This window comes from Gossypium hirsutum, chromosome D10, assembly GCF_007990345.1.
Source record: "Gossypium hirsutum isolate 1008001.06 chromosome D10, Gossypium_hirsutum_v2.1, whole genome shotgun sequence".
Lineage (NCBI taxonomy): Eukaryota > Viridiplantae > Streptophyta > Magnoliopsida > Malvales > Malvaceae > Gossypium > Gossypium hirsutum.
Window position 1 is genome coordinate 62,477,761 of NC_053446.1, and position 23,838 is coordinate 62,501,598.

At 32.7% G+C, this 23,838-nt stretch overlaps 3 protein-coding genes across 3 annotated transcripts; all 3 read right to left on the reverse strand.

Moving 5' to 3' along the window:
• Positions 1-2,161: 2,161 nt before the first annotated feature.
• Positions 2,162-8,927, reverse strand: LOC107930702 (ankyrin repeat-containing protein BDA1-like). Its single transcript, XM_041102022.1, has 4 exons — positions 8,631-8,927; positions 3,224-3,334; positions 2,691-3,116; positions 2,162-2,194 (listed from the first exon to the last, which is right to left on the reverse strand). The coding sequence occupies exons 1-4, from the start codon at positions 8,925-8,927 to the stop codon at positions 2,162-2,164; spliced, it is 867 nt and encodes a 288-aa protein (XP_040957956.1).
• A 2,251-nt stretch (positions 8,928-11,178) lies between these two features.
• LOC107930715 (ankyrin repeat-containing protein BDA1) lies at positions 11,179-13,297 on the reverse strand. The gene is made up of 2 exons (XM_016862422.2): positions 12,349-13,297; positions 11,179-12,241 (listed from the first exon to the last, which is right to left on the reverse strand). The coding sequence occupies exons 1-2, from the start codon at positions 12,928-12,930 to the stop codon at positions 11,279-11,281; spliced, it is 1,545 nt and encodes a 514-aa protein (XP_016717911.1). The 5' UTR covers positions 12,931-13,297; the 3' UTR covers positions 11,179-11,278.
• A 2,726-nt stretch (positions 13,298-16,023) lies between these two features.
• On the reverse strand, positions 16,024-20,459 carry LOC107930675 (ankyrin repeat-containing protein BDA1). Its single transcript, XM_016862385.2, has 6 exons — positions 19,878-20,459; positions 19,444-19,765; positions 16,712-17,061; positions 16,441-16,558; positions 16,294-16,394; positions 16,024-16,173 (listed from the first exon to the last, which is right to left on the reverse strand). Exons 1-6 carry the CDS (start codon positions 20,457-20,459, stop codon positions 16,024-16,026), a joined length of 1,623 nt encoding a protein of 540 aa, XP_016717874.2.
• Positions 20,460-23,838: the final 3,379 nt, after the last annotated feature.

Below are 23,838 nucleotides of genomic sequence, written 5' to 3' on the forward strand. Positions count from 1 at the left end.
AAGCTTCAAAGTGTGGTTTCATTAAACTATAAGGTGATCTTGGTTTCGATGGTTTAGAGTATCGTGTCCTAACGTGCTGGATGTGATATTCCTTCGGAACAAGAGAATCTTATATTTCAATTCACGTTATCAGAGTTTCTTTTAAGGATCGTATTTTTAAAACTCTTCAAATTTTCAATTTTCGACACTAAGACACTAATTAATCAACTAGGTACCAATTTTGGGCGTATCGAGGATGCTAATCCTTCCTCGTGCATAACCGACTCCCGAACTCATTTTTCTGAATTTCGTAGACCAAAATCGTTGTTTAAATAAAATTAAATCATTTATTAAAAACAACCACTTTTTGAGGTGACCCGATCACACCTCGTCAAAAAAGGATTGGTGGCGACTCCCGTTTTCATTCTTTTTTTAAAATCCAAGTCGACCCCGTTTTCATCCAAAAAAATGGTGTCAACATATATGATATTATTTTATTTTATATGTTGTATGATAATAGTTTTTGGATGAGTAGATAAATTCTGAAAAACAAATATGGGAATTTCAATTTTTTTTTTAAAAAAAATTTGTTTCTGTAAAAACAGAAGTTATTAAAAGCTGACCAGATAGGTTTGAGTTCAGCTCATACCCATTTTAATTTGATAAAACTTGAACATATAATGATCTGCGTCCAAAAAAATTTAAATTTAAATTAATCTAAATTCACTTTGTAAATATGATATGCCACGTAGATTAAATTACTAAAGCGACTGTCATATCATAGATATTTTGGATTGATGAATTTAAAAAGAAAAATATGAGAATTTTAATTTCTTAAAAATACTATTCCCTTAAATATGAGAATTGCTACTAATGGTTCACCTTTCATGAAAAAAAAAATCATTTTAAACTACAATTTAACTCTTTATGTTTTCACTTAAGGTTCATTTGTTATTGAGTTTCAAAAGTAATTTTGAAGCCAAATCAACTTTTAAACCAAAGTAGCTTTTTAAGTTAAACTAGTTTTTCAATTCAAACAAAAAGGCTACTTGTAGGCTACTTTTGGTGGCGAATTATAAATTAACCCCTCGGTTATATTAATTATAAATTAAAGATAAATATAATATATATTTAAATTAAATTTTAAAAATAATTTATTTTAATTATTTAAAAAGTATACAAGTTTATACTATAATCTCAATTGAATATTTATTAATAGAAAAATAATAATAACTTGGCATTAAGGTAATAAAAATATGTGAAAATAAGGATACTTTACATTTGAATAAATTATAAATTTTATTATAATTTAAGCTTATATAAATATCATAACACTAACGATAAGTTTATATATTCCATGTATTTCATATACTACAATAGTAATTACTTAATCAATTACTTTTAATATTTTTATTATATTTTACTTTATATGATAATGGTGATGAGATAAAAATGGATGTTAATAGATTTAACATAAAGAGATCACTAATATCTATAAGAGTGACATCTATAATAAAGACATTGGACAAAAGCTTAATTAATTCAGTAGCTTTCATAGTGGTATATAATAGAGAGTTCGCTCATGGTACTTTTAGTGGATTGATGTCATCACTAAATAATTTTTAATCAATAGACGAAGAGTTGAGACTTCCAAACTCTTAATGTACTTTAGTTAATAATTAAAACTATTCAATTTAGTTTAAATCGTATAATTTTTTGTAGTAAATAATATCTAATCTAGTTAATTATTTTGTAGGTTAAAATGTATGGCAAATTATCTCTAATAAATAAAAAATTATCTCTAATAAATAAAATTTTATATTATTTAATTATAATTATATTTTTAAAATTAAATTTATGTCTTAAAATTAAATATTATTATTACTAAATAAAATTTAATTTTTAATTTAAATAATGTATAGCCATGTTTGATAAGTCATAAGGTGATTAGATTTTAGTGGAACTGTTTCGTAAACCCATTAAGAGGGTAGATATTAGGCACGAGTTTTAAAGTTTCTCTATACTTAAAATGAAAATCAAACCTTTAATTACTAATTAAAGTAGAGAGACCCTTACCATCTTATTTAACCATATTTGATATGATTTTTTTTAATCTTCTAAAAAAATTTAATACTCGATTTCCAATATAATGATTGGACTACAAAGTCTACAAGATTAAGTGCTACAACGTTGACAACACTGTTTGAAGCAAAATCTACATAGATAAAGAAAAAACCAACATCCCAAGGGGATAAGATATTGTGCCACTTCTAACGTCACATGAGGAGCTTCCTTACAGATATCATACATAATATAGTATAAACAATATCCTATAACTATAATGGTTCCTTCCCAGAAATCATCCTTTATGAAAAGAAATAACCAGCATCCGTCAATTGCTAATCTTAACAACATGAAGCCAACCTCAGTAGGAATTACTTTAACAAATTAAAACAAATCTGAAGGAGTTAACCAACATCCCAAAATTGCAACACTTTATTTTGACACCCGATCACTATAAAACATGACCAATGTTAAAACAAAAAACAATAGCGAAAAACTCGTATAACTGCATATGCAAATCCATTTGGGGTTATCGAAGATATTGATTGGTGGAAGCATATTGCGAAGAAAACAAGTAGTACTTGAATTGTTTTCTTGAAACCATGGGGAAAAGGCCTAAGTAGGGCTAGTGTTAGGAAAAAGGTTACCATGAACACAACATAGGTTGGAATATAGAAAAGAAGAAACTCAGATTGATCAAGTACTGATCTCCCGAGTGCTTTTGATCTCTTCCTCCATGAGGTGTTGTCACCCTGCCAAACACCACCAGGTGGGCTAAGAGTAGCTTGGTAGGTTCCAGTTAGAAGCAACCCAAAAACTACTAGTAAGGCATTGCGGTAATCGCTTGATATATTATCCAAATCGTCAAAAATTATTGATGATGCTTTTGCCACATACTTGACGATTTGTTTCTCCCACTTAGATTTAATGTTTGAAACTCCTGGACTAAAGCAACCACGCAGAATTCTGACGCTTTCTCTCTTATTATGTTGTTCTGCAACATCCAGTGCGGTTAAACCGGATTGATTGGTGGCATGCTTATCAGCCTTGCAACTTAATAGTAGTTTAAGCATCTGTTTAATTGACAGTTTAAGATAAAAAGAACTACAATCAGTTAATCATGGCTGTGGAGTACAAAAGAATCTATTTAATATTAATTATTAAAGCGGTTAAGTCAAACCTGGGTTTGATTATTGCTAGCAGCTATGTGTAATGCAGTGTTGCCATCTTCGTCCTTTCTGTTTACCTCTTCCCAATAATAGTTATTCTTCTTAAGCGTTCGGATTAAAACCTGAAAAACATCCAATTTGTTGTTTTCCGTTGCAATATGCAAAGCATTACGATTCTCAGTTGTAACATCTCAGATACAATCAGGACAAGCCTTCAAAAATCTGTCCTACAAACTATCATGGTTTCCAACTTTACTAATGTAGTGTGTTGCGCAGAAGCATGTAAAAGAGTAAAATTATTGTACTAAAAAATCACACTAAGTTCAATTCTCAGGGAAGAGAGGTGGATCACAAGGATCACTTAAGCACCAGGTCTTTTCTAGCCAGAATATCCCTCTATCGTAATTTAATAGCACAATAAATCGCTACAATCACACTCGCAAAATATGCAAAATAAACAATAAAGAACACTAGGATTTTAACGAGGTTCAGCAAATTTTGCCTACGTCCTCGGGCACTACCAAATATATTTCACTCCAAAATACAAGTGAAAATTTACAAATAAGGAAAGAGAACAATGCCTTAAGTAGAGAATGGCATATGTGGGATATTGAAAATGAGAAATAGTTAGGCTTATTTATAGTTGAAGTTCAAGGATTAACTTGCAAAGTCCCTATACAATTAGGGACCAAAATTGCAATTATTCTATGCCAAATTTCAACCCAGTTTTCGGTGCCTTAAATGCTTAGATTTTCGGTGCCAATATCCTGACACCCATATCTTTGAAAAGTTAAAGATGGTTGCCAATAATCTCCACCTTGAAGATTTGATTAGGATAATCCTATCTTCATACAATTCTTTCTATCTTTGACAACAATACTTGGTAGTGCCTTCTTCAACTGTTAAACTTGCAGAATATTGATCAAGTTCAAACAATGTTCGAACTTGATTATTGTTACCACCTTGGTCATCATATCTATGGGATTATCTGCAGTCTTAATCTTCTGAAGACGAATTTTCCCCTTATCAATAATTTCTTGCACAAAATGGAATCGTACGTCGATATGCTTTGTACGTGCATGATAGGCTTGATTCTTTGCTAAATGAATAGCACTTTGACTATCACAATACACATTAATATGCTCCTGAACCAATCCCAAAGTTTTAACCATACCTTGTAACCAAATAACTTCCTTTATAGCCTCTGTTATAGCCATGTATTCGGCTTCTGTGGTTGACAACGCAATTGTAGACTGCAGTGTAGACTTCCAACTTATTGGTCCTCCAGCAAGTGTAAACACATAATCGGTGGTTGATCTTCGTTTGTCCAAATCACCGGCATAGTCAGAATCAACGTACCCAATAACACATTTACCAAGTGTAGTATCCTGCTTGAACAGTAATCCAACATCTACGGTCTTCAAAATATACAGTAGAATCCATTTCACAGCTTGCCAATGTCCTTTTCCAGGATTATGCATATACCTGCTTACTATACTAACAGCCTGTGAAATGTCGGGTCTTGTACACACCATTGCATACATCAAGCTACCCACTGCATTAGAATATAGAACCTGTAACATGTATTCTCGTTCCGTATTCGTCGAAGGAGATAGTTGTGCAGAAAGCTTGAAATGAGAAGCCAATGCTGTACTTACTGGTTTTGTCTGCTCGTTCATGCCAAACTGCTGTAGTACTTTCTTCAAATACTGCTTCTAAGACAAACTAACTCTGCCATGAGCTCTATCTCTACATATTTCCATACCAAGAATCTTCTTAGCTTCACCTAGATCTTTCATTTCAAACTCAAGATTGAGTTGAGTCTTCAATTTCTCAATCTCAACTTTGCTCTTAGATGCTATCAGTATATCATCAACATATAAGAGCAAGTATATGAAAGCTCCTACTTGTAGCTTCTGAAAATACACGCAATGATCAAATTTACTTCTTGTGTACCTTTACCCTTTCATGAACTGATCAAATCGCTTGTACCACTGCCTCGGAGATTGTTTCAATCCATAAAGTGACTTGTCAGTTTGTAAAGCCAATTTTCTTTATCAGCAACCTTGAATCCATCAGGCTGAGTTATATAGATTTCCTCTTCCAAATCACCGTGTAAAAAAACCGTCTTCATATCAAGCTGAACTAGTTCAAGGTCATATTGCGCAACCAAGGCTAGCAAAATCCGAATAGACGAATGCCTCACAATTGGAGAAAACACTTCATTGTAGTCTATTCCTTCTTTCTGGGCGTAACCTTCTTTCCCTTGGGCAGTGTCACCAACTCCCAACTCCTATTTTTATGAAGAGACTGCATTTCTTCATTCATAGCTTGCTTCCACTTTACACCATTAGGGTTACTTATTGCTTCTGTGTAAGTAGAAGGAACATCATCATCTACAATTGGAAGTGCATAAGCCACTATATCATCAAAGCGAGCAGGCTTACGAATCTCTCTTCTTGGCCTCCTATATGCAATTGAATCTTGTTGCTGTAGAAGTTCTTGGGTCAAAACTTCTTTATCATTAACCTTTTCAAGCTCTACTTGCTGCAAAGTACTACTGGTTTTGTTATCCTTTTATGAATTCTTGTACTTTATCATGGTTGATTCATCAAAAGTCACATCTCTACTGAAAACAATCTTTCTTGTATTAGGACACCAGAGACGGTATCTTTTTACTCCACCAGTTATACCTACGAATAATGCTTTCTTTGCTCTTGGGTCTAACTTAGATTCTTTTACATGATAATATGCAGTGGAACAAAAAACATGTAAAGAATCATAATCAGTAGCAGGTTTACCAGTCCACATCTCCATAGGAGTTTTTCCATTTATTGCAGCTGATGGTAACCGGTTAATTAGATGGCACGCATATGTAACTACCTCAGCCCAAAATTCCTTGCCTAACCCAGTATTGGACAACATACATCGAACTTTCTCTAGTATAGTTCGATTCATACATTCTGCCACCCCATTTTGTTGTGGTGTATCTCGAACAGTAAAGTGTCGCACAATGCCCTCATCTTGACATACTTGTAGAAATGGATCATTTTTGTACTCAGTACCATTGTCTGATCGAAGTCGTTTGACCTTTTGACCAGTCTGAATCTCCACCATCTTCTTCCATTTTAGAAATGCATCCAAAACTTCACTTTTTCTTTTCATTAGATACACCCATACTTTTCTTAAATAATCATCAACAAAAGTAACAAAATAGTGCATACCTCCCAAAGAAGCCACTTTGGTAGGTCCCTACACGTCACTATGAACATAGTCCTGAATTCCTTTCGTATTGTGAATTGCTGAACCAAATTTTACCCTTGTCTGCTTGCACAGAACACAATGTTCACAGAATTCCAATTTGCAAGAATTTACACCTTTCAACAAGCCTTGCTGCGCCAAAGTCTGTAAAGCTTTTTCACCAGCATGTCCTAATCGCATATGCCATAACCTGGTAGCCTCTGAATTTGTATCTTTTGCAGAAACTGTTGATGTTGATCCAATAATTGTACTTCCATTTAAATAGTACAAGTTATTTCTTCTAGTGTCTTTTATCACCGTCAATACCCCAGCTACTACATTTAGTAATCCATCTCTCAAAGTGATTGTGAGCCCTTTAGATTCTAGGGCCCCTAATGAGATGAGAATTTTCTTCAAGCTAGGTAGATAGCGAACATCTGTCAGGACTTGGATTGAGTCGTCGTGATTCTTCAATTTGATTTTACCTACTTCCATTGTCTTACAAGCACTGTCATTGCCCATAAAAACAACTCCACCTTCTAGTTCTTTGAGATTAGAAAACCAGTCCTTATTAGGACACATATGGTAAGTACATCCCGAATCCAAAATCCACTCATCTGTATGACATGTCATTGCCATGCCAACCAAGCTAAAGTCTGACTCCTCATCATGCTCCGCTACACATGCATCAGAAATAGCCTTGCCCTTTTGTAACTTAGGACAATTTTTTTTCCAATGCCCTTTCTCATGACAAAAGGCACATTCATCTTTGGCGGGTTTCCTTTTGGACTTACCCCTTCTACCAGGTTTGTTGCTGTGTAAACGACCTCTTACTGTTAAGACTTTTACAGTTGTATCTCTGTTATCACTTTTATCTTTCTTTCGAGTCTCAGATCTATACAACGCACTACAGACTGCATCAAATGTGATCGTATCCTTCCCATGAAGCAATGTGGTGGTTAGATGATCATATTCATCAGGAAGAGAATTCAAAAACAATAATGCCTTGTTTTCATCTTCAAATTTCTCATCCAAAATTATCGAGTCTGCTAAAATTTTATTGAATGAGTTCACATGGTCATTCATCGACATACCGGGTGCATACGTGAATCGATAAAGTTTCTTTTTCATATAAAGCCTATTTTCAAGACTTTTTGTTAGAAACTTTTCTTTCAGTGTATCCCACAACTTCTTTGCTGATGTCTCCCTCATGACAGAGTACTTTTGCTCTTTGGCCAAACATAGGCGGATTGTACCACACGTCTGTCTATTGATCTTGTCCCACTCCTTGTCATCCATCTTATCAGGTTTTTCTTCAAGGGCTATATCCAACTCTTGCTGACATAAGACATCCAGGATCTCACATTGCCACATACCAAAAATATTGGTACCATCAAATTTCTCCACTTCAAATTTTGCATTGGTCATGGTAGTCTTTGTTGATGACGATGCCTCTGCCATTTTTCTCCTCAACCCAAACTATTGTATACGTGAACAGTACCATCAACATGAATAGTACCATGGATGAACAATACCGTATACGTAAATAGTATTGTAAACGGTCGTATTCCTCAAGTACGAATCTAGCTCTGATACCAATTGTTGCGCGGAAGCATGTAAAAGAGTAAAATTATTGTACTAAAAAATCACACTAAGTTCAATTCCCAGGAAAGAGAGGTGGATCACGAGGATCACTTAAGTACCAGGTCTTTCCTAGCCAAAATATCCCTCTATTGTAATTTAATAGCACAATAAATCACTACAATCACACTCGCAAAATATGCAAAATAAACAATAAAGAACACTATTATTTTAACGAGGTTCAGCAAATTTTGCCTACGTCCTCGGGCACTACCAAATATATTTCACTCCAAAATACAAGTGAAAATTTACAAATAAGGAGAGAGAACAATGCCTTAAGTAGAGAATGGCATATGTGGGATATTGAAAATGAGAAATAGTTAGGCATATTTATAGTTGAAGTTCAAGGATTAACTTGCAAAGTCCCTATACAATTAGGGACCAAAATTGCAATTATTCCATGCCAAATTTCAATCCAATTTTTGGTGCCTTAAATGCTTAGATTTTCGGTGCCAATATCCTGACACCCATATCTTTGAAAAGTCAAAGATGGTTGCCAATATAGTGCAACAAAGTCTCACAATTCTTCCCTCTTACACGAACGAGATCTTTATCAATTTCTAGGAAACGAAGCACCATCTCTTTATGACCCTTTTTCAATGCAAGGTGAATGGGGCTCAAACCTTGATGGTTTAGCTTCCTAGCAAATGATGGCTTTAAGTTCATCAATTCTATTGCAAACCTAATGCATCCTTCTTCTGCAGCAATGTGTAAGGGAGTTTCGACAAACTCCACTTCATCAAAGTGCCTCAAAACATTTCCATCTCTTTGAATTAAACTGTATAGATCACTAACATTTCCTGTACGAGCTGCTGTACTCAACCTTTCATTCATATCAGGTGGAAGGAACGATACCTCGAACCGATTTAATTTAATAAATCAATAAAAATATTAAAAATATAAAAAATTTGATTCGAACCGATACCTCAAATAATTTTTGATGCAAGCAATAAGACTAATCGATTAGTCTAGTTTTGAAAATAGCGATACCAACCCACCACTAAACTCAATAAAAATTGAGCAAAGAGTACATAAATTCATATAGAGATAAAATGATATTTAATTCTTGAATTTAATATTTTTTTTTCAACTTGATCCTTTTCTTTTCTGTTGCTCCTTGTTGATTCTAAATAATGGATTTCGTCAAATAATTAAATACTTTTAACACCATTAAAAGTTAATGACACAATACTTTGAAAGAATGTCATGTCATCACTTTAAATTTTTATATAAAAAATAAAAAGCTTATAAAGATATTCTTTTATAATTTTCTAGTTTTATAATTTTTATTTATTTATAGAAATTTATATAATTTTTTAAAATAATTGAGTGATGTTATGGCACAAACTCAAAACGTCGTATCATCACCTCTTAAACACGTTGGAAACTACTAAATTGTTCTACCATATCCAAAATTGGGTCTAATTTGAACTAAAGAAGATTAGGACCAATTTGAAAAAAAATATTGAATTTAAGAGTTAATTTTTGTTTTATCCTATTCAAATACAAATGTGTTTCATAAATAGTAGTGATGAAAATAAAAGCATCGGCCACTGTTGTCTAAATTAGATTGGCTCGACCGGACACCCCACACTCGACTCAAGGGTATTTTAGATAAATGACTTAAAAAAATTAAACATTTTTGAAAATGACCCTAATACTAGATTATTTAGAAAAATAACCTAGTTTCTATAGTAAAAGTGGGTTCCCCCACCTCAAATGGCGACACCACCCCAAGATCATTGCATCATCATTACAAAAATTATAGGAACAAAAAAAACATTATTTTTTTCTTGGCATCAATATAAAATGTGGTATTTTTAACGATATTTCCATAGTTATACAAAAAATATATTTTTTAATATTTGTGGTGCCGCACATTATTTGGAGGCACCAAAATGAAATAAAAAAAATTACCACCACATTATTTGGAGGAACCCAGATTGAATAAAATTTTTTTGTAATTTGTTGGTGCCGCCACTTCATATGTTGTATCCAAAATAATTTAAAATTATTTTCTATTGTTGCCTACTATAAATGTGGCGGCATCACCAACTATATATACTCCAACTTCAACTTAACATACGTGGAGGTCTTAAAAAATTTTTTTTTGTTATGTTGAAAGAAAAAAATGTGTTATGTTGAAAAAATGAGAGATATTTATTATTATGATGTTCTTTAACTAAATATTTATTTCGTCATGACTGTTACATATAAAAACACAAAAAATATGTCGTTTTTAAGGTAGTAGTTACATGGTTAAGAGTTTTCACGGTCTAAAGATCTATTTATTGATATATTTATCTATTATGTTTATGGTGTACTTTAACTAAATCTTGTGTAAATAAATGACTGTCTATATAATTCATGTATTTTGATATATTGAAAATAGGTACTCTCAATGTAATCGGTAGAGCATCAATATATTGAATAAATGACTTATGTATCGCATGGATTTATTCACAATAGTGAGATCATAACTTGATAAAAAGAGTAAATGCTATTCACTTATGAATTATGAAAAATGAAACATGATCATGGGTCTTTTTGGGGGGACAAAAAATTTTATAAGTATTAGAATGCATAATGATCATTTTAACTGTGGAAGATATAACGGTGATGAGATACAAATGGACCGAATTACGTTAACAGATTTAACATAAAGAGATCATTGATATCTATAAGGGTGGCACGTATGATAAGATTATTGGACAAAAGTTTAATTTAGTAGCTTTCATAATTGTATATTTGTATATAATAGAGAGTTCACTTATGGTACTTTTGGTGGATTGACTTCATGACTAAATAAATCTATAATTAATAGATGAGGAGTTGAAACTTGCAAACTCTTAATGTAATTTAATTATTTTTTTAAAAAACTTAAATCATGTATAGGCATGATTGGTAAGCCATAGGGTGATTAGTTTTAGTGGAACTCACTAGTATTCTGTAGGTTCATTAAAAGGGTATACGCTGTACACGAGTTTTAAAACTGCTCCATACTTAAAACAAAAGTTAAACCCTCGATTACTTATTAAGGTGGGAGAGACCCTTACCATCTCACCTAACATCATGGTTCATGTGATTTTTTTTTTAAAATTAAAAACTTTATTCCCAATATGTAAAGAGAACATGGATAATAAATAAGCATAATACAAATGGATTGGAATACAAAGTTTGCAAGATTAAGTGCAACAACGTTGACAACACTGTCTGAAGCAAAATCTACATAGATACAGAAAAAACCAACATCCCAAGGCTATAAGAGAGTGTGCCACTTCCAATTTTACATGAGGAGCTTCCCAACTGACGTCATACATAATACAGTATGAACAATATCCTATAACTATAATGGTTCCTTCCCAGAAATCATCCTTTACGAAAAGAAATAACCAGCATCCGTCAATTGCTAATCTTAAAAATTGTGTGTCAACATCAGGAGGAATTCCTTTAACAAAGTCAAACAAATCTGAAGGAGTTAACCAACATCCCAAAATTGCAACACTGGGTTTTGACACCCGATCAGTAAAAAACATGACCAATGTTAAAACAAAAAACAATAGCGTAAATACTTCCATAACTTTAAGTACAAAATCAGTTGGGGCTATGAAAGATATCGATTGGTCGAAGCATATTGCGAAGAAAGCAAGTAGTACTTGAATTGTTTTCTTGAAACCATGGGGAAAAGGTTTAAGCAGGGCTAGTATTAGGAAAAAGGTTACCATGAAGACAACATAGGTTGGAATATAGAAAAGAAGAAACTCAGATTGATCAAGTACTGATCTCCCGAGTGCTTTTGATCTCTTACTCCATGAGGTGTTGTCACCCTGCCAAACACCACCAGGTGGGCTAAGAGTGGCTTGGTAGGTTCCAGTTAGAAGCAGCCCTAAAACTACTAGTAAGGCATTGCGGTAATCGCTTGATATATTATCCAAATCGTCAAAAATTATTGATGATGCTTTTGCCACATACTTGACGATTTGTTTCTCCCACTTAGATTTAATGTTTGAAACTCCTGGAATAAAGCAACCACGCAGAATTCTGATGCTTTCTCTCTTATTATGTTGTTCTGCAACATCCAGTGCGGTTAAACCGGATTGATTGGTGGCATGCTTATCAGCCTTGCAACTTAATAGTAGTTTAAGCATCTGTTTAATTGACAGTTTAAGATAAAAAGAACTACAATCAGTTAATCATGGTTGTGGAGTACAAAAGAATCTATTTAATTTTAATTATTAAAGAGGATGAGTCAAACCTGGGTTTGATTATTGCTAGCAGCTATGTGTAATGCAGTGTTGCCATGTTCGTCCATTCTATTTAGCTCTTCCCAATAATAGTTATTTTTCTTAAGCGTTCGAATTAAAACCTGAAGAACATCCAATCTGTTGTTTTCCGTTGCAATATGCAAAGCATTGCGATTCTCAGTTGTAACATCTCGGATACAATCAGGACTAGCCTTCAAAAATCTTTCCAACAGACTATCATGGTTTCCAACTTTACAAATGTAGTGCAACGGAGTCTCACCATTCTTCCCTCTGACACGAACAAGATCTTTATCAATTTCTAGGAAACGAAGCACCATCTCTTTATGCCCCTTTTCCAAAGCAAGATGAATGGGGCTCAAACCTTGTTGGTTTAGCTTCATAGCAAATGATGGCTTCAACTTCATCATCTCCATTGCGAACCCGATGCACCCTGCATCTGCAGCTACATGTAAAGGAGTCTCGATAAACTCCACTTCATCGAAGTGCCTCAAAATATTTCCATCTCTTTGAATCAATCTGTACAATTCACTGACATCTCCCGAACGAGAAATTGTTCTGAAACTTTGGTCCATGTTTGAAACAAAGGAACAATTTCAAAATAGGAGAAAAAAATTGAAAGGGTTAAAGGCCACTTAGAGGAATTAATTTTTCTTCCCTTGTGTGAGGAAGAAAGAGGAGAATGGTTTCCTTTATATAAGAATGGATTGGTTTGTATTTTTCCAGTCAAGTCGAAAGGTGCTTATCTTCATGTTGAAGCTACAGATCACTTTAAGCATAAAACGTGGAGAGGTTTCCACTTTCAAAGGTGCTTATCTTCGTTTTGCAGCTATGGTTCACTTTTACCGTGGAACATGGAAGAGGCTTCGATCAAACCATTTTCTTTTCCTTATTTTGCATTTCTGTCATCCTACATCTTTAGGAATCTATCCAACAGACCATTATTGTTTCCAACTTCACTTATGATGTGCAAAGGTGTCTTACCATTCTTTCCTTTTCCACGAACTAGATCTTTATCAATTTCCAAGAAACGTAGAACCACCCTTCTATGCCCTTGTCTAACAACAAGGTGAAGTGGGCTCAAGCCTTGTTGGTTTAGCTTCCTAGAAAATGATGGCTTTAAGTTCATCATTTCCATTGCAAACCTAATGTATCCTTCTTCTGCAGCAATGTGTAAGGGAGTTTCGACAAACTCCATCTCACCAAACGTACCTCAAAACATTTCCATCTCTTTGAATTAAACTGTATAGATGACTAACATTTCGTGTACGAGCTGCTGTTCTCAACCTTTAATCCATATCAGGTGGAAGAACCAATTGAGAAAAGAAAATTTGAAAGAGCTTAAGCCCACTTACAGTGTTTACTAGAATGAGTGAAGACAACGGTGCTCTGTCAAAATGCAGTAGGTCTTTCATATGTTCATGCTCCAAAGTTTAAAATAGCAGACATTGGTCAAGAATTTGGTGCAGCTTTGTTTAGAAAGCAGAAAGAGGAGGCTTTCAATTCCGCGTACGTGCTTATTATTTTAAAGAAAGTTACATTTGGCCAATTTTATTTTAATTGATATTCTTTTAATCCAGCTAAGCACCACTGAGATTATTATTTAACTTAGAAAACCTGTTAACACTTAATTTAAACTACACTCATAAAAATTCTGACACTAATCAACACTCAACAAATTTTTTTAAACTAAAGGATATAAAAAATTTCACAAATTCTCAAAAAAAAAAAAACCAAGTCCCATTCTGCAATGTAAAAATTCTAACAATTTTATTGTTCCCGGTATAGATATAAAATGTTTTTGAGTTAGTATGTTTTCTACATGTAGTATGCTATGTGTATTATGTTGATTACGTGATTTTATCCTATATGTTATATGATAATAATTTTTGGGGAAGTAGACAAATTTTGAATTTAAAAAAAAAACAATTGTTTTTATTATAATTAAGTGACCTGAATCCTTATTTAAATAAAATACAGAGATAAAATAAAATAAAAGTAAAATACCTATAGAACTACACTTCTTTTATTTTATTTTAGAATAAGGTTTTTTAGACCTTATTAAACTCTATCTATTTGATATTGATTACACAAGATATTTTAATCTTACTACAGTCCTATTAGAATATGATTTTACAAGCCTATAAATAGACATAATATACTTCTATTGTAATTATTTCGAATTTGACATAGTGAATTTTATTCTTATCTGCTTGTGGTTTTTTTTTCGATAGGGTTTCTACGTAAAAATTTGTATATTTTTTATTTTCATTTCTTTTTTCTTTGTGATATTTTGTTATTACCGACATTCTATTTTTACAATTTGTTTAAAAATAAAAGTTAGTAGAGCTGGCAAGACAGGTTTGAACTTAAAAGTCTGCTTATGTTGATTTGAGACCGTAACATCATAATTTGAAAAATTCGAGTCTGAGAAAAATCCGAACTTGAGAAATTTTGAGCTTGAACTAACCTGAATCCATTTTGTAAATGTAGCATGCCATGTGCATTGGATTAATTAGGTGAAACTATTTTAATTTACATTTCATGTCAAAACGATTTCTTGAATTTCTAGATAAATTTTAAAAGAAAAATATGAGAATTTTAATTTGTTAAAAATCTATTCCCTTGAAAATGAGAATCTCCATTAAATTTTTTAACCAAGTAGGATTCACCTATAAATCTCCTTTCATGAATTTGTTTTTTCTTTTAAACTATAATTTCAGAGTATACATTAAAGAATAGGTTAGTATGGGAAATGCTATAGCAATGGATGTTCAATCCTTTTAGTGCTGTGAGATCTGTGAATTTGAGGCTACAAGGCAACTATAGAGAAGACTAAAATTGACCCAAAGCATATAACATTTGGTCATGTTTTTCAAGATTTCCATCACCTTTAGCAATGGATTTATTATATTATTATAAATCTTTTGTTTATGGATGGCTGTATACCTTTTTTTTTGGCCATCAAGAATGAACTTCCATTATAAAGGAAGAAAAAGTTACAAGTCACATCATCATAAATCCACCAGGTACAACAAGAACCAAACATAAAGAATTGACAAGCTACACATCAACAAAAGATCAGAAACACAAACCAAACATAAAGGAGCTGTCAACCAACAAAAGAGAGCAGAAACAGCCTTGCAACTCTAGCTTTCAACAACTCAAAAGAAGAAATCGACGAGGATAAGGCAGATGGATGACTGTATACTTTAAAATTAAAAAATTATTTTCATCCATGTGATTTATTTTATCCAAAGTATTTTTTTTAGGAATATCTTATTCTAACTTAAAAGAATAAAAGTATGCGTGTTAACATAGATGTATACCATAAGTATTAATTCAAAGTTTAATGTGACTTTGAGAATACTTAAATCCTTTCTTGAAACTCTTTACTTCTTAAAAATTAATATAATTGAAAGTATAATTAAAAACAAATTAAACTTTAACATCAAAACTATGTTGGCTTTATTTATCATTGAGGTTGATTGCTTGATTTTAATCCCATGTAAGCATGCTGAAGGATAAACAGTATGCTACAACTACCGGAATTCATGATATAGGAAAAGGAATAACCAACCTCCTGAATTATATTTGGTAAAACCGAATTTGGATCATAATATTCCAACACAAATGAAGGGGATAATCAACATCCCAGAATTGAAACACTAAGTTTTGGCACTCGAGAAGTAAAGACCATGAGCACCGTTAAAATAAAAATCAAAACCGAAAACTCTATGAATTCGGTTGGCGCTATGAAACTTATTGATTGGTCGAAGCATATTGTGAATAAAGCAAGCAACACTTGAAGTGCTGTTCTGAAACAATGGGGAAAAAGTTTAAGCCAGGCTAATGTTAAGAAAAAGTTACGATCAAGACAAGATAAGTTGGAATATAGAAAAAAGAATTAATTTCTTATAAGATTGATTTCCCAATACCATCTCATCATATGACCCTTTGGACTTTGAAGTATTATCTCCCTGCCAAACACCACCAGGAGGGCAAAGACTAGCTTGGTAGGTTGCAGTTAGAAGCAACCCTAAAATTACCATGCTTGAAGTTCGAAAATACCGGAATAAAAAAACCTCGTAGAATAGTAATGCTTTCTCTGATATTATGTTCTTGTGCAACATCCGGTGCTGTTGAACCAGCTTGATTGGTGGCATGGTTATCAGCCTTGCAGTTTAACAGTAGTTTAAGCATCTGTTTAATTGATAGTTTTAGATATAGAAAAGCTAGAATCAATTATTTCATACAACCGAGCTTACAATTAAAGCGAACGAGTCAAACCTGGGGTTGATTATTAGTAGCAGCTAAGTGTAACGCAGTGTTGCCATCTTCGTCTCTTCAATTCACCACTTCTCGATGATAGTCTTTCTTCTTAAGCATTTCGATTAGGACTTGGAAAATGTCCAGTCTTTTGTTTTCCACTGCTATATGCAAAGCAGTGCCATTCTGAATGGCAACATGTCGGATACAATCAAGACAACTTAATTTACTAATGTAATGCAAAGGAGTCTCACCATTTTTTCCTTTCACACGAACAAGATCTTTATTAATTTCCATAAGTCGTAGCACCATCTCTTTATGCCCTTTCTCGTCCGCAAGATGAATGGGGCTCAAACCTTGTTTGTTTAGCTTCCTAGCAAATGATGCCTTTAAGTTCATCATCTCCATTGCAAATCCAATGCAGCCTTCATCTGCAGCTATATGTCACGGAGTGTTGAGGAACTCCAACTCATCAAAGTGCCTAAAAACAAAGTTAATTTTAATTTTAACATCCATTTTTGATGATTTAATAAATAACATAAATTTAAGGGCTAAAAGATAAAAAAAAATTTAAATGGAAGTCTAAAATAATTTTTTTTGTAAAGTTGGAAGATGAAAAAAATCATTATATTTAAATTTTATTACATAATAGTAAATATATATATATTTGAGAGAGAAGAATGGAATTACATGCAATCAAATCGAAGTTCTCATGCTTATAAGACTTTTGCTTAAATTGCTTAAATTGAAGGGTTTAAGAAAGTACAAAAAGGCAGCTTTTTGTTTTAAAGTTTGTATAGCCTGACTATATTTGGAGTCTTTTTTTTTTTTACAAGAACAATGGTAAAAATTATAATTAAGCTAGGCGGGTCAAGCTATTCCAGAGTAATCATTGTGTAGCTATTGAAAGACATTATCCGGTGGTTGCATGTAAATATACCTATCCAGAGGCCTTGAGGATGCCATTGATGCTAAACCATCAGCTATCCAGTTATCCTATCTAAATACATGTGTAACCTGAATAATTTAATATAGTTGGAATAGAACTTTAATAGCTTGTAACATAGCTGAGTGATGTTCTACTAAAGTTGCTTGAATCAAATGAATAGTTACAGTACTATCCATCTCAAGCACCACCCTTTTTAGCTCTAGATCCAAGCTACTTGCAATCCCTCAAGAGCACCCCAAAGCTCAACACTGAGTACAAAACAATGACTAATATTTTTACAAAAACTAAAAATCCAATTGCCATATTGGTCACAAATTAAATCACCAGTAGAAACATTTTGAGACGCATTACTAATAATACTATCAGTGTTCACCTTATGTCATCCATCCTTAAGTGGAATCCACTTAACTAAACTGTAAATTTTAGTTTGTCTATGCCTTAAAGAACTCGCCATCCCATGTTTAGAATGAAGAAAAACACCTATCATTCTGTAACTTTTCTCCAAGACAGTATCATATTCAATTAAATATGCATTAAAAATAATTATTTCTCCTAATATAGAGAAGTCAATAAAAAACATCAAAAAGGGTTGGCCAAATATTAAGATTACTTTTTTTTAGTTCTACTTTTTTTTTTAATTCTACCTAAAGAAATAGCTTTTCAAAATTCTTGATAATTTTGTCTTATTTATACATATAGTCACACTATAATGTAAAAGAACTAAAACTTTAAAATCATTTTTATTTAATTCTAATATATATATTTAATATTTTTATTTCATTAAAAAGTATTTATAAATTTTTACAAATCTAATGATATAGATGTTGAATATTTTTTGTATTATTTGTTTTTAATATATATGATTATTCTTTTTATAATTAGTTTTTAATTCATAAAATTCCAATAATCAAATTTTTCATAAAACAATTATTTATTCAAACAATTAGAATTGCTAACATTTTAAATTAATAAATTCTAAAATACTACTAAATTAAAAATCTTCAAAATTTTAAAACTATTCAACCAAACACCCTCTTCCTTACGATTAGACATATTCTTTAAAATATAATTGAAATATTTAGCATTGATGTTATAATAATACAATTAAATAAGCTAAGCAACCACTGAGATTATTTTTTGCTAATAAATGGTGGGATAAGACTTGAAATTAACATTAAAGTTGAAGATATTGAAATCAAACGAAGGTTTATTTTGGGTTAATTGTAAATTGGAAAATGTAGAGTGTTACAACATTTATTAAACTGTTTTATGCATAATCGACAAAGATGAAGTAAAAACCAGCATCCTAGTAATACAATAGGGTATCTGGAGCTAATATCATCAACACCATTATCAAAACCAATCAAAGAATCTATTCTAAAGAATAAACCATAACCTACAACTAAAATAGTTCCTTTTAAGGACTCATCGGATAGAAAAAGGAACAACAACACTCCTTGAATTACACCTCCAACTATTTCTCGACCTAAAATGGAAAGAAAAAATGAAGAAAATATCCAACATCCCACAATTGAAACACTGAATTTTGACACTTGATATGCGATGCACATGAACACCATTAAAATGAAAATAATTGTTGAAAATATACAGAGAATTCCCGATGTTAGAAAGGTAGGGGCTATGAAAGATATTGATTGGTCGAAGCACATTGCAAGAAAGGCAAGTAGTACTTGAAGTGCTGTCCTGAAACCATGGGGAAATGGTTTAAGCAGGGCTAGTATTAGGAAAAAGGTTACTATGAAGACAATATAAGTTGGAATGTAGAAATGAAGAAAACTAGATTTATCCATGACTGATTTCCTTGGTACTGTTGAATCATATAATCCTTTGGACGTTAAGGTATTTTCACCTTGCCAAACACCACCAGGGGGGCTTAGACTGGCTTGGTAGGTTGCAGCTAGAAGTAGTCCTAAAATTACTAGTAAGGCATTGCGGTCCTCGCCTGATATATTATCCATATTGTGAAAAATTAGTGATGATGCCTTTGTCACATGCTTGACGATTTGTTTCTCCAATTTACATTTAAAGTTTGAAACTTCTGGAATAAAGCAACCACGCAGAATAGTAATGCTTTCCCTACTATGTTGTTGTTGTGCTACATCCATTGCCGTCCAACCAGCCTGATTGTTGGCATGCTTATCGGCTTTGCAGTTTAATAGTAGTTTAAGCATCTGTTCAATTGACAGATGAGATATAAAAAAAAGCTACATTTAGTTAATCCTATATATGAAATACAAAAGAAACTATTTAATACGGATTGCTATTCAAGTAGATGAGTCAAACCTCGGGTTGATTATGGAAAGCAGCTAAGTGCAGTGCAGTGTTTCCATCTTCGTCCATTTGGTTCACCACTTCCCGATAATAGTCTGTCTTCCAAATTGTTCGAATTAGGACTTGGAGAACATCCAGTCTGTTGTTTTCTACAGCAATATGCAAAGCATTGCGATTCTCAATTGTAACATCTTGTATACATTGAGGACAAATCTCTAAAATTCTATCCAACATGGCATCATGATTTCCAGCCTCACTTATGAAGTGCAAGGGAGTCTTACCGTTCTTTCCTTTGACTCGACCAAGATCTTTATCCATTTCCAAGAAACGTAGAGCCATCTCTTTATGCCCTTGTTTAACTGCAATGTGAAGTGGGCTCAAGCCCTGTTGGTTTAGCTTCCTAGCAAATGCTGGCTTTAAGTTCATCATTTCCATTGCAAACCTAATGCATCCTTCTTCTGCAGCAATATGTAAAGGAGTATCGACAAACTCCACCTCATCAAAGTGCCTCAAAACATTTCCATCTCTTTGAATTAAATTGTACAAATCAGCAACATTTCCCGTACGAGCTGCTGTTCTCAACCTTTCATCCATGTGAGGTGGAAGGACCAATTGATAGAAGAAAATCTGAAAGACCTCAAGCCCACTTACAGTGTTTAGTAGAATGAGTGAAGACTTAGGTGGTCTGTGAAATGAAGTAGGCCCCTCACATGTTGATACTCCAAAGTTTAAAATAGGAAACATTTATCAAGAATATTCTGCAGCTTTGTTTATAAAGAAAGCAGAAAAAGGAATCTTTCAAGTCCGCGTGCTTATTATTTTAAAGAAAGTTCCATTTGGCCAATTTTTAATTGATACATTGTCATTTGATGTTGTTTTAATCCAGCTAAGCTACCTCTCATATTATTATTTATGTTATAAAACCTGTTAACACTTGAGTTAAACTAAACTCATAAATTCTCGCACAGATCAGTACTCAACAATTTTGGTCATATTATAGTTTTGTTTCTTTAGGCTCAATCTCCCAAAAATTCTCACACTTCAAAAAAAAAACCCAACTAATTCCTCCTTTTCATCGAATTGAGTCTTTAAATCGAAAAATTACGTCAAGTAAGCTTTTTAACCGATAAAAATTGCTTTCATTAAGCCAACAAAGGAACAATATAGAAGACAGAAATTGACTCACAAATTATATGTTTTTATTATGTTTTTGAAGGTTTCATTAACCTGGAGTTATTACATTAATTATAAAACTTTTGGGTTTATGGATGGCTGCATACTTTAAGGTTAAAAAGTTGTGTTCATCCATGTGATCTATTTTTATCCAATGATAAAACTATGCCTTTTGTATGCCCATACTCCAAATTTAAACAAATAGCATCTACAAATCACTAGCATTGTATATCCCCTCTACCGCCACCCCTGTGGCTATCAATAAGTTTAGAATTGAGTAGTTGTGATTTTCTCTTGTAAGGATGAGAACACAAGTTTCAGTCCAAAAAAAAATTTTATTTGGTGGAATGATTTTATAGCTACCAAGTTTCAATTAGTGAGATCTGCTGAAGCTTTTTTTTTGGGGGGTTATGAAAAGAAAAATACACATGTATAATATGTCTAGTGACCACAGTTAAAATTAATGTGTAAAAATCATTTAGACATCTATTCAAATAGATGCAAAATAAACTAAATATGCTACTGAAATAAAATGAAACCTTAGACTTGACTTAATTTTCGATTAAATTGAAGTGTTACAACATTTAGTGCACCACTTTATGCATAGTCCACATGAATTACGGAATAACCAGCATCCTCAAGCTAAGGCCATTGAAGCCATTTTTATCAACCATAGCAATCACAACCAACAAACTATAACCTACACTTAAAATGGTTCCTTTCAAAAACTCATTATATAAGAAACGGAACAACAACAATTCTTGAATTATACCTAAATTTATTTGTAAATTATCTAAAGCCAAAATAGAAGTCCAAAGAAATAATCAACTTTCTACTATTGAAACACTGAATTTTGACAGCTGGTATGCAATACACATGAACACCAAATTATTGAAATTATATGGATAACTTTAGATGCTAAATGGGGAGGAGGTATAAAAAATATTGATTGATTGATTGAAGCATAAGTAGTACTTGAAGCCTCACATTGTGCTTCCTATCTGTTGAGATAGTTACGTAAACAATAATTCGTGTAATGATGTAATTAGTGTTCATTGGGCTTGGGGCTGCACAAGTCACATAATTTGCTATATTTGGGTTTAATTATGGAGACAAGCCAGTAGCTAAATTTTGGTTCCAAAGTTCACAGGTGTTGAAACATGGGCCCTCAAGCAGTTTAAATGGTTTGGCCTTGGGAAAATACAACGCTGAATTGGATTACAACATTTATAGATTGTGTGTTAGTTCAAAACTCCGGTAAGGTAAATCTCGAACATACGATCGAAACTCGAATAGAAAAAGAAGAAATAGGACAGGCTCCAAGGCGTGTATCAAGCCACTATTTTTAAGGTTATATTCGCCCCCACCTACCTTCGGTGTGCAAATGAGTTCCAAGCAAATTAACCTCGAGGATACAATGAAGCCAATGACTATTTGCGTTTTGCACTGACGAGAATAGTCCACTATGCACTAAGTAATGTATAACAAAAAACTCAATTTCTACAAAGGATTTCTGCAGTAATACTTTATAGAATAATCTAATAATATTAGAAAATGAATGAAGGAAAGAAACAGTATTAGAATTTGTTGATATGATTTCCAAATAAAATCTCATTCCTATTTATAGGAATTTTCATGTCTCTTCATAGAGACATCTTTCAATAGGTGTCTTTATGAATAAATAAATAATAATAATTATTCATTTAATTTTGTAACTATTCAAATAATATTTTTTGAATAGTTATAATTCTTTTCTAAAAATCAAATGATATAACTTTTAACCAATGACCAAAAGTTTTATCTTTTGATTAATTACACCCATTCATTTATAGTTATTGGAATACTATAAATATTTGAAAATATTCCAACAATCTCCCCCCATTTTCAAAATATTTAGATTTTGATATTCTTGGAAATCAATTTGCATAAATAAAGGTGTCTTACGATTGAACCTTCACTTAGTGAAAACATGTTAAAGTTAATCGAAATTGCATGGTAGACTAAGCTTTGAACCAACTATTCCATTTGATTAACTGAACATATCTCACACAATGATTTCAACATCAGTCAATGCATAGTATCTAGGGACACTATTATAGCCATGTGTCTATGTCCTCTTTTCATGAGTGCTGTCAGAGCCAAGCCCTTAAGCTCCTAGAAGCAGCCACACTTCTACTCACATAGATAGATCCCATCAAAAGTGTTCCCGTAATTATAACACTCTAACATATTTATGTTATGGGTCCATTAAGAGTACATTGCTCATCATTCCCTTATCATTACGGGTACCTAGCACTTTAATCTTAGGATGGATTTATTTATAGTGCTAACAGTCACATACTAATGATGTACTTTGTCTCATTGAACTCAAGACTTGACGTTATACCAAGCGTTGAGTCGAGTTTCCATCATGGGTGACTCTAATTAATAGGCTTGAGTTTCATCCCTTTTGAGGTCCTTTTTACTGCATCTCTAGCAAGACTTTTTGTCAAAAGATCTGTCAAATTTTCACTTGACCTCACATAATTAATAGTGATCACTCCATCAGAGATTAATTGTCGGACATAACTATGTCTCAATCCAATGTGTCTAGACTTTCCATTATATACTTGGCTATATGCCTTTGCTAAAGTAGCCTCACTATCACAATGGATAGAAATAGGTGAAATTGGCTTAGGCCATAAAGGTACATCATAAAGCAAATTTCTTAACCATTCTGCTTCTTTAGATGCAGCTGCTAATGCAATAAATTCTGCTGCTATGGTGGAATCAGTAATACATGTTTGTTTCTTGGAACCCC